The following is a 12276-nucleotide window of genomic DNA, read 5'->3' as shown; positions in this document are numbered from 1 at the left end:
GTAAAGTGATTCCTGTTTGGCAACAAGAAGGTTCTTGTGCTTTAGGAAGAGCCTCTTAGAGGAGCTGCAGAAGGGGTGAAAAGGAGGGAGATCCCCAGTGAGATTTTTCCTTTTTTCTTGTAGATGAACCAGATGTCAGGAGCAGCAGAAACCAAATGAGGAGCACGAAGGTTTTAAGAATCAGATTGCTAAAATGTAATGCAAACTGAAGCAAAAAACTAGGCCTGGACAAAACAGAGCACCAGAGTGGCAAAAACAAGCACTGGAGGAGCTTAGCCAAATGGGGAAACAATAAAATAAACGAGCTCAGTTCTTCAATTCAAATTCCAACTCTGTGCTTTCGGGATAGGGCACTTGAAGGAATTGAAGAACTGGCATTAAGTTTCTTTGTAGCTGCAGCTGCTCCCGGTTATCTGCCTCTGTGTTCCCTGGCAGGCAGCACTGACAGCCTGCAAATTTCCCAGGATGTGAGAAAAGGGCACCAAGAACGACTAATGGATCCATGGACTCACACACTCACCAGCCAGTTGCCTCGCAGGTAGGATGCAGCTAGAGCACCACTGCACGCCACAGCTACAGCCTGCAACTGCTCTGTATCAAGTCACTGGTGATGGGGGACATATAATGTTCCCTCTGGAAGATCTACGTGCTCAGGCAGGGCTTTCTGGTCTCTCTGGAGAGATGCTGCTGAGCCTGGATTTTAATTGGCTTTCAGGTCCCGAGATAGATCAGGCCAGAAGACCTCACTCTGGTGTGTTGCACTACATCCTTGCCTCTCCAGGGTACTGTCATTTTTCAGAGCAAATGCCAATAAAAAGGGCATGATGTCAGGCATTCCATCTGCAGGATGTGCTGCACGCCTCCGTTCCCAGCCACAGACTGATGGACCCTCCTGCTCCATCACTCCCAGAGGGTGCATTACAAATCCTTTCAACACCCATCCCCCCTGTTTCAGTAAAGATCCACTGACACTTGGTGGAAAAAAAACAACATTGTATTTGATTTACAATTAACAGGATTTACAAATAATGAAAAAGAAACAGATTAGCCATGAAATTAGGATGCCTTTGTTGATGAAAGAATAACTGGCAAAGCACCTTCCTGTAGAAGTCATATAGCTCAGTCCTAAACAGTATAAAATAACTTACAGCTCAGGCAGGTTCAGGAATGATTATAGACAAATGCAAGAGGTCGAGTACAAAACAAACAAAAAAAACCTGCTCACAGCCCACTGGGAAGGAAACCAGTTCTGGTGAGGCTTTTGATTTTCAGAAACTGAAGGAAAGGCCCACTGACAAATACTAGGAAATTCTCAAAACGGGAGAAAAAAAAAAAATATCCACAGACAGTACAAGTCAGTGTGTGACAACCTACCAGGCAGGGAGAGCAGGCAGCAGACACTGCATTAGCTTGCTGAGAGTCAGCAGAGTCCGGGTGCTTGGCAGGACAATGAACGAAGGAGTACAGATGGCAGCACTTCATTAAAATGCTACTTTACTGCCAAAAAACTTGCAAGATAAAGAGAAGTAAAGTTCTCTGATGTGCAATACAGCAATTTAAGAAGACGTACCTAACTTTTTGATTTGTACGGAGCTTACCTATATTGTAAACACACACTTTCTGACAAGTGATTTCAATTTTCCTTTGCTATGGATTATAGTGTGTATTCAATCAAATGCAGCATTCCAAGGCTCAAAACTGACCGAGTGGTTTTCAATAGACGGGTATATGATTTTTTTTCCAATATCATACTAGTATTTTACATCACAGATACAATAAAAACAAGTGATGGTATTTCTAGGACAGTTCCAAGATTCAAATAAAAAATCATCAGAACCATTCTAAAATAGGATATTATACATAATCAAATCATGTTAAACAGCACACTCTCGGCAAGCAGCTAATTACAAGCATTCTGCTGGTCATGTTTTTTCACACAAAAGTCATTCAATAGCACATAAATACTTATTTTTCTGATCTGCTTCTTTTTACAAAACCATTCATCAGATTCACAGAATTAGTACAAGTAAGGCACATTAGCATATATCATAAAACTCACAATAATAACAAAGAGTTTTAAAGTTTTAAGGACTAATTCCTTCTTTGCTGAATGATTTCTGAACCAAGCAAGACTTCATCAGTAGAACTCTTCTACACTGACATTACTCTTATTTCTCTCACAGCCAACTGTGGTGGGTGCAATACCGTGCATCATCATCGAGATAAAGAATTCAATTTAGAACCATGTGTGGTAGCAAATCCCATTTTTAGATCTTGCAGAGAAATTGGACACTTTGTTCACTGTGTTCATTATGAGCACAGACGAAGTTTTAGAGCTCTATGGAAGTCAATTTCCAGTTATCAAAATAAAAGGGGATATTGCATGTGTCTCTGAGAATGTTATTGTTTCCCTAGTACAAATATTGCTTAAGGTAGAAAGGATGCTATAGTATTGAATTTCCTTGCATAATGAATCCTAAATGCTGATGTCTCAGATGCTACTAAATTAAATGAACTATGGGTTTTTCTTCTTCCACCCCCCACCCTGCCCCCAACCAAAGGACTCTCTTTCCCACAGAAGATTCATTACACACAACACAGCTTTTAATTAGAAGCATAATTTACAGTAAAAATTTTTTACATTACACCTCTGCTATCAAAAAACCATGAAATCTTTCATTTAAAGTTGTAATTATACATTAAAAAATAGAACACTATTTCCTTAACAGGAAGAATGAATTTGAACATCTTCAGATCAGATTTCTTTATTGCGGCTTTTGAGTCAAAGGTCAGTCACTTTATTCTCTAGCGCAGCTGCTATTTGCTGTAAACGGAAGGCAAGCTGCATTTTTTGTGCAGCTGGATCCTCTTCAAGTGCATTTATAATCTGGAAGATATAAACACAGAAAGTTTAGAATCATTTAGCTTAAAATGTATGACATAGTTCTGAGACCAAGTGTTTGATACTGCTTTGGTTGTAAAGAATCTTTTGCATTCACTCTGTAACCAAAGTCCATTTAGTAGGCCCAATGTTCTATTTTTTCACAAAGGCAATAAAAATGATTGTCTCTGTTACTTTATCTCAGTTTCTGCAATGTTTCCAATTATGTTGGGATACAAGCAAATTAATCGCTAGTACTTTATCTTGTGAAATGTTACATTCCAAGATGAAGCAGGCAGGAGAAGAATTTCCTTAGAGCTACTTAAGTAACAGTGCTTTTACTTACAGTGCACCCTACAAAGCTTAAGGGTCATTTACCATCAGTAATTATATCTCATGCCCATGAGCTTTAGTTAAGAGAAGCTCCTGGGTGGTCCATACACAGGCATATGGTAGGACAGACAAGGTCTCCTGTGTCTGTAGGCAGCATGAGGAATAAAACCAGCAGCTCCCTTCTGGCTCTCCCCAAGAAGTGCCATGACTCTGGCCCAGCACAACATAGTTCAGGAAAGAACAGAGCTGCTTGGAGGAGCCCCCAGCATCCTACAGCCTCTGCTGTACAGAATATATATCAGAGGATATGATTCTTAAGACACAAGGGATTTGAAAACAAGAGCCAGTAAAGGTCAGCTGTTATGAGAAGGCTTTTCATCAAATAGAGTTTTTTAGGGCTTCCCAGATCAAATTCAAGAGGTTTTGAAAGGTTTTCATTTCCACCATCCTTTAGGAAAACTTTCCCACCAGCTATTAGATTTCTCCATTAGAAAAATGTGTTACATGACAAAAACATCCTTTTCTAGAACTGGCTTTATTAATACAAGTCTGACAGTGTAATCAAGCAGAAACCTTTAGCACTGTTTAAATACTATATAAACTTGCAAATACAAGGACTGGAGAAATGGAGTTTGCCTGTCACTACCTGTGGTTCTTATTACTTCTTGAACATCTCTGGCAATGGAGATTAATGCAGTCAGAATCAATCTAGCCAACAATTTCTCTTTGAAGGACTGGTATAGTGTTTGCATTTCCAACATTGGAGCAAATTTGTTTAGAAATAATTATTTTAATGAATTTGTTTTTAAAGCGTGAAAATATTTTTACAAGACAGACTTAATAAACCCTTATTGCAGTATTTAAACTAGGCCTAATTTAATTTGATATTGTTTCCTTAATTTAAACAATTATATCTAGCTGTAACTCCTCAAATCTAGCCTAAATAATTCATGATTATCTCTACTGGTGAATATATCCTTCATATAAATGTGGACAATTAGAATGTACCCACTTAGTCATTGTCAAGCCCTGCAGAGATGCAGAAGGTACAGCACATGCTGGGAACCACTGTGTCAGTAATAAAGACGAGGGCAGCTGCAAAATGTTCCAATTTATGCAAATCAAAACATTTTCATGGAAAATAAATAAGCTTGATTAATTTTACTGAATGGCTCTTGACAGATTATCTCCACAATTCTGAATTAGCAGCCTTTTCATCAGATGCACCTCATTGTTACACGGTGATGTACATGGAAGGGAAGAGCTGCAGCTACATACTGGGGTGTGCTGGCCTGTCACTGATGAAGTCCCACAGGCTGGTGACTCTGCCTGAGGGCTGGATGTAGCAGGGATTTACAGTTCATCTGTCATTCAGGGTCCCCAAGTGTTTTTGTAAGAGGTCAAATTACGGACACACTTGGGAAGGTGCCGAAAGGCAGCTCAGCCCTGGGGATGAAGGCTGAGGGAATGCCATGGGGTTGGCTTGCATTCCTCTGGCTGCTTCTCCCACTGACCATCATCATTGCAGGACTTCTCAGGGTGATTTGACTTTCCCTGCTTGCATCTGTTTAAAAGCTGCGACAGGCTGGCTGCTCCTGTATAAAGCAGCTGCAGTGAAGGATGAGACTCACTGTCTTTAGTGCTAAATATAAGTGAAAACATGAACTGTGCTGAGGTGCAAGACTAACCAAATAGAGCTCACATGTGCTGTGCTCGTTTTTGATTCAGCATCTGTTCTTACTTGCTTTAATTCTGAGAGTTTTCTGGAGGCATTCATTTCCATGGAAACCTTTGAATAAAAGTTTCCTTCTCTCTTTTTGTTTTCAGATTAAGTTTGGAGAGCCATAGCCACAGCCCAGCTACTCTGGGATATTCTTTGTCCCCCTTTCCACGGGGTGTGAAAAACCTAAGAAACTTTTTAAACTGAAGCTGTGAGCCTGCTTTTGAATCAGGCTCCATTCAACAGTTACTCTACTTAGGTTTACCTTAGGCAGGCACTTCACTTGGCATGGCAAAACAAGAATGGTATCATGCACGGAAGTTTAAGGAGGATTTTAACTAATAAAAAGGACATGGCTCCAATTTCTACAAGCAAAGCAAGTTTAATGGATTGTTCCTAATAAAAAAGCACGCTGTCTTGATAAAACTCTAATGACTTTTTGCACAGTGATGTTCTTATACACTTATTAGGATGGTAGAACTGAAGAGAAATGATTTTTAAATCTATTTCTCTTTCAGATCTTGTTAAACTATCTGTTAAACAATCCCTACCAAAACCTGACAGCCATAATGACCTTGTTCATTTATAAGGACATTCTCTTGACCAGTGCAATTGTCAGGCAGGGTATATAACAGCAAGGTTTTTGTTCAGCATCGCTTTTACCTGATTCTTCAGTGAAATCCAGAAGTAACTCCTTTAGACTAGTGTTAGCCTTCATAACCTTTTACCATTGATATTAAAGCATGAAAACTAAAGCCATAACTTACCTCATCATAGTATTTGTTAGTGTACTGGTAGAGTTGGTGTAGAGCCACAAGTGTGTTTAAGGAATCGGTGTGTGCCTGTTAACACAAGCAAACATGTCAAAATGGGTCACACACAGCTGAAAGTTATATGCACATGCACAACTCTTGGGTAGAATGGACAAGATTTCAAAATGCAAGCTCTGTGTTTAACTTTTTTTAAATGACACTTAGGGCAGAGAAAAAGGAGTGAGAAAACTTTTGTTTGGCAGTTTTTAGATCAAGACTTTCCCTCTGGTACTTTTCCAGCCTGCCCACAGCTCTTAACATTGGAGGTGGAAGATATTTTGAACTCTGAATGTCAAACCACAGGCTACAGCTCAAACATCTGTTAGCAGCATGGGTGTGAAAAACTAAAGCATTTACTCAGTACAATCTACATATTGTTGAGATATTAAGCATTAGCTCTGACACAGTCATCACAGGTGTTTGAAATCCTTTTTCCAGCTCTTTTTACACCCTGGAAATTATTCACACTCCACTACAGCAAAGGTGTAGCCCATCAATAGCATGAGCACATGTACATTTGGAAAAAGCCAACCAAATCATGAAGATAGAAAGGTTTGTGGGGGGGTGTGGTGAGAAGAGAGAGAGAGAAAGGACTTCAAATGAAGCAGGAAATAACCCTTCCATTACCTCCTCTTCCCCCTGCCCCCACACATATGACTTATTTAGTGAATGTGCTCTACCTGTCTGAACAGATGTTCTTCATTCAAATGTGTAGGATTCAAGTCTCCAGCTATGCCTTTAGTCTTTTGAGTTAGTTAAGAAAATGAAGAATTGCGAAATATTGCTACTGGCATAAATGATTACCCGAGGGATAAAGCAGCAGAGAAACATCCATCTTCCCTTGCTCTATAAAAGTCACTTCTAGAGCTGGTCAAAATTTGCAGTGTTCAATCACTCCTTCCATAATAATTTTTATCATAATTTATAATGAAAAGAGAAAGGAAGAACATACCCTGCTGATGTTAAAACATTACACTGAATTTACTTTTAATCACCAAGTGTTCTAATTTTATATACATCTCAATTCATGTGATAAATAAAGTGACCTGTAAAATGAAATGTCACCGCAGATGAGTTTTGTAGTGAATGACTGAAAATAGAAATGCTCTCAGGAGGATGTTGATCTGCAAAATGTTAGGTCCTAAGGGCACTGAAATAAACAAACCGCAGAAAATTCCCCAAACATCCTCCTTACGCTAGAACTCTTCAACTAAATTAAGCAAATGAGTAAACCAGCTGGTAAGTACACTGCCTTCTTACTCAGGCTAAACAACATCTTTAGGACTGGTGAGGGGCTCTCCTGGTTCTCCAAGTTAAATAAAGTGCTTCGAAGGCAAGAGCCTGCTCGAGCTGAGCTGAGCTGAGCTGAGCTGCAGAGCAGACAGGCTCTTTCAAGACAAGCAGGTTTGGAAGTGACTTTGTTTCACCCATCTCCAACCAAAGTCCCAGATAACAACCACCCCAATCTGTTTTTCTCCACTTGAGGTAACCCAAATAATGTACAATGTAAAAACTGCCACTGAGCAAGCACATGATGAACCTCTCACATGCAGCATAAAGCAGAAGTATTGCCCCTGTGTAGACAGATCTAAAAAAATGCCATACTTAATGATCATGCCTCTCCTTTAATTTCTGGAATCTAATTTTTGCTGTGGTAGCACTGTGGATTCAGTTATCAGTATGATCAATGCTAAAAGTCCTCCACATGCTGTGGAGAGAAAGCACAGTTCAAGAGTGCTATAATTTTTTCGCATTGGATGTGAAAAATCAAACACTGTGCTCTATTTTTTGCATAACTCAGATAGATTAGTGACAATAAGAATTCTTGATTCCATTCAATAATCAATTTCAAAGGTCAAACAGGCACGACTACAATGAACAGGAGTATTTCAGTATTTCAGGAGTATAACTCATCTGATATTTGCACATGCAAAAAAACCCATTTGTTGAGATAGAAACGGAAGACAACAAAAAACCCAGTGCTACACTTGGCTCCAATTTCACAACAAGAAAATGGATTACATTCTTACCCTAGAAATCTCTGCTAGATGGGTATTCATGTCTTGGTCACTCACTGGCACCATCTGACGAATACCTTTGTAGTAACTGCAAGAGATTAAAAAAAGATTTTCAGTTAGGTAAAAGAAACTGTCTCTTTCTGGTAATTCTGCCATTATTTCAAACATGCTTCCTTACTAACACAGGAGATACTTCACCACAACCAGCCAATGATTCCTTCAGTAATCCTGCCTTCCAACATTAGTATTTTTGCAGTAGAGGCAAATCATACCTGATTGTACAGGAATGTAGCACAGGAAAAAAATCCATAATTGCAGATAGTAATTGTTTTAGGTCTTAAAACTGACAAGAGTTTTGTTCTGTGGCAGATCTTCCATGATGTTAACAGAATTTCCAATTAGTAAATGAATAAAGTCAGAGACAGAATAGAAAAAAAAATGTTTCTGAAAATGTTGTCAGGATTTCATCTCTGCTGAGTTATGGAAGTGCAGCATTTGTTAGATAGATTGTGTGGGTAGCAACTATGACTGCAGCAAACAGCATCATATTTTCTCCTGAATAAATGTATTCATCTGTCTGTACAGACAAGAATGCACTGGATCATAACAGAGCTCCATTTCAGCTCTGCCAGTGCCACCACCAAGGGGATCTTTAAATATTTGGGTGTAAAATTTTTAATATTTGACAGCTGACTTCTATAACATTATTCCTTTTCCCTCTTACACAGGTTTAAAATCCTAACAACTGAATAACCATGAAAAGAATTGATACTTACTCTTCCACCATTTTCTTATAGTTAGAGATTTCTTTCGCATAAAGTAATTTATTACTTGGAGAATCCTGAAAAATTTAGAAAACAGAAAAACGTGTTTATTTATGAACATTTCTAGGAAGCAAAAGCAAGTCAAGAATATAAGATCAATCCTTTATATTCACATACACTTGAGCTTTACAGATATTAACATTTGGATACTTATTAACATTGGTGGGATTATTTCATAAGAAGATGATGTTTACACATGGCATTACTGCTGAGTTTTACAAATTTATCAATGCAAGGTGATAATAAATTATTGGTGGGCCTGAAATAATCAGTTCTTTTTATGCTTTTTATTAAAAAAAAGCTTTTTACAAAAAACCATGCTTTTTACAAAAGCAGTAGCTGTTTTCTCCTTCTTTAATAGTATTAATTGGCAGACTACACAGAAGTACTGACAGTTCACCAACCTGTTAAGTGGTGAAGTGTTAACTTCATTATAAAACTGAAAAGAAATGATCAAGGCTGTATCTCCTCAGAGAATGGGTATTGTCTGTGAGGATGCCCTTTGTCTCGTCAGGCATGAGCACAGTCAGGATGTAGAATGCAAATCACTTACTCTGCTTAATTTGTGCTCTGTTCTTGTGCAAGCATCCATGAAAGTCTGTGCAATGACTGACAAGGAAGCATCCACTACTTCATGAACGTGAACATCGAAGATGAAATGGGGATTTTTCAGTATGTTTACCCAGAATCTAAGAGGCAGGCTGCAAAACAATGAAAAAAAAAATAAATAAGCCTTTTTACACAATAAATATTCTACAACAAGAAAATCACGTGAAATTAACTATAGGCTTTACATTTTGATCTCCTGACAACAGTGATGTTAATTTTATATTTCAACATTTATACAAGCTTGTCTGGGTTCCATGCCTAAAAACCAACTCTTTACATCTCTCAGAAAAACTCATATGAGAAGGATCTGGAGTGCCCCAAAAGAGCAAGGAAGGATGTATGTGTGGTCAGAGAAACCATCAAGTAGTATGTATTAGATTTTGTGATTTGACAGGTAAACTTAGTCCCATTTGCCTCTTGCTTTCTTTTTTTGTGAGGAAAGATAAAAAATAAAGCATGGCAAATCTGTCAGTGACATTCCCGTAGGTAAACTGGTGTCATTTTTTTGCCTGTTCTAGACTTACAGGGAATCTTTTTCATCACACAAACATATTATCTCAATTAAAATGATTCTGAGGATTACAAATGAAATTTCCCTTGATTTGTGGTAAGAGTGCTAGTATATACCTGAGAATTACACTCATATCTCTGCAAGAAAAATATGCCTCTGTTCATATTGTACCTGTTTGTTTTCCAGATGTGAATGGTATCTTCATCCTTGATGTCATGTTTTTCTGCTTGCTCATCAAGAAAGTCAAAGAAGTACTTCACAGCTGGTGGCACCACATGGTTGGAGTTCAGCACACTATGAAAGAAGTCATCTACAAACTGCTGAAGTGTCCCCTAAAAGCAAATTTTAAAAAATCAGTTATATTCATGTTACAAGCTGAACTCAGCATCTTTCATTCGTCTGGACATAATCCAGTTACCATCACTGATGGCCTTTATCCTAAAGGGTGGATATCCCTAAAGGGATAAGGGTGACAAAAAGCAAACAATTTTTTAGAGTTTGTAAACTGCCAACACAGTAAAGACTTTCTAGAGCACAGTTTTATGTTCTAGACTCAAAGGTTGTGACTTCACCAGAGGTTCTATGGTTTGCACAGAAAGGTGTGCCTTCTGCATGACAGAAGAAGCAGAAATTGCTTGCTACATTTACTCTTCAGGGTCATTGTGCACATAAAATAATTTTTAGCCACTTTTTAATGGTTTTGCAGCTTCCCACGTCCAGTTTCTCTGACATCAGAGCACTGCAGTTTTTAGGCAGAGAGGAAGAAGTGAGAATTTGCCCTTTTTGTTTAAGGGCAAGCACATGGGTCTTATCAGACACCCAGTCTGATTCAGCTTCAGGAGATACATGGAGCCCAAGGAGTGAAGTGTCCAGAAGGCCTCTGTTCTTGGATTCTGGGATCTGCCTAGGTCTTAATAATGACAACCTGAGAGAGTGTTCCCTTTGTTTTAGAGAGGACCCTGTTGAGTCACATGGAGTTCATCCTCAATTAACTGATTTTCCTACAACATCTTTGAAGGGCTGTGTCCTCTTTCCAACCATGACTCCGGCTGACAGCCTCCAAACAGGGAAGGGACCCAGATGGCAAGGAGCTCCAAGATATTCTACTGTCAGCCAGAGCACACAAGTCCCAGGGTTGAAGGGGTAGCTGTGATCTCAGCTGTAACATCTCACCAACATTTTATGAATCAGTAAAGCTCCAGACTAGTAATAATCTATAAAATGGCTATTGGGAATATAAAGCGGTGGCTTAATTAACAGAAAAAAGGGATGCAAGTATCTTTTTGGCTCTTCATCCTGAGTCTATGTCATCTATCCAAAGACTTTCCTTCATATCCACTTCCACACTTTGAGAAGTGGCCTTAGCTGGAGCCAGACAGACTTCATTTTCACAAAAGGAGCCTGGCTTTGTGATCATTAAATATATTATTCTAAATTCTTTCTCCAAGGATAAATGTTTTAAAAAATACTTTGCTCATTATCAATTTTGCAGTAGAGGCATTAAAAATACTCTAAAAGGATTACTATCACTTGAAAACTTTTTTTTTGGGGGGGGGGGGTTCACTGCAACACTGGTCACATACAAGAACAAGGAAATATAAGGCTCTGTAGGAGTTTATAAAGCATTCAGTTCAAAAGAAACCCCAAATCTAAAAAGGTGGCACAGAGCAGAACATCCATCTTTGTCTTGCAAGGAAAATCCTTATTTAACCATCACATAATCATGGTTCTCAGCTTTGATCAAGAGCTGTACTTTATCTCTTTCCCAGTGATGTTCCTCAGGGCATATTAATCACTTGAAGCCTTGAGCACTTGTATGTACATGACACATTCCAAATCGCAGCTGAACGCACGACTAATATTTGCATCTATTTCCTCAGTTGTATCTCAAAATCTGTAGAAGTAAGGTGTAACTATAGCAAATCTGAGACCTACCTTCACAGAAAGAAGTCTGGTCAGGTAGATTTCTGTAATAGCTTTGGTCCTCTCTTTTTCTTTCACACTGCCCCGCTTCGATTTACCTTCATCCATTTCATCCACTGGCCGGACGAGATGCCAGACTTTATTTTCATCTTCCAGGAGTGCATGCCCTAGAAACAACAATTGCAATAATTATAAAAAACACCCAGCCCCAAAACAGCAACACAAAAGTAATCATATACATATATACATGATCCCTATCCTCAACATACCTGTCCTCTTGCCAAGGGGATCTAGATTACTCTGTTCCTGTCCAACATATACCACTCAAGTATTAAATGTTCAGTGGCACAGAGCTGAAAAAGCTTGTATTTGTCAAGACCAAAAGGAGAGGAAAGAATCACACAACAGGAAAACTCCTGTTTGGTCACTGTTCTGGCTTAAGCCAGGACTGGGATAATTTTTGCAGTAGCCAGGAGGGGTCATGGCTGGGACACGGAGGTTGTTCTATATCAGCTCATGTCATTGTCACAGGTGGGGAGAAGGGAGGCTCCTCTGGGAGAAGGAGTTCCTTCCAGTGGAGTAAGTGTGGAGGGAGCACTGGGGTAGTGCCAGTTTCAAGCTGGAGAGAGCAGAGGGAGCAGTCAG

At 39.0% G+C, this 12276-nt stretch overlaps 1 protein-coding gene across 1 annotated transcript in view; it reads right to left on the bottom strand.

Moving 5' to 3' along the window:
* Positions 1-976: 976 nt before the first annotated feature.
* PLXNB2 (plexin B2) overlaps positions 977-12276 on the bottom strand; it is an 81439-nt gene continuing 70139 nt past the window's right edge. The window contains exons 29-35 of the mRNA XM_066318587.1: positions 11644-11798; positions 9880-10040; positions 9142-9289; positions 8541-8605; positions 7777-7852; positions 5702-5776; positions 977-2887 (exon numbers count right to left, since the gene is read on the bottom strand). Of these exons, the coding sequence (XP_066174684.1) occupies positions 2783-2887; positions 5702-5776; positions 7777-7852; positions 8541-8605; positions 9142-9289; positions 9880-10040; positions 11644-11798 (785 nt within the window). The 3' untranslated portion in view covers positions 977-2782. The remainder of the gene's footprint in view (positions 2888-5701; positions 5777-7776; positions 7853-8540; positions 8606-9141; positions 9290-9879; positions 10041-11643; positions 11799-12276) is intronic.

Source organism: Sylvia atricapilla, chromosome 5 (assembly GCF_009819655.1).
Source record: "Sylvia atricapilla isolate bSylAtr1 chromosome 5, bSylAtr1.pri, whole genome shotgun sequence".
Classification (NCBI taxonomy): Eukaryota; Metazoa; Chordata; class Aves; order Passeriformes; family Sylviidae; genus Sylvia; species Sylvia atricapilla.
The sequence above is the reverse complement of the archived record's forward strand: the minus strand, read 5'-3'. Positions and strand labels throughout refer to the sequence as shown.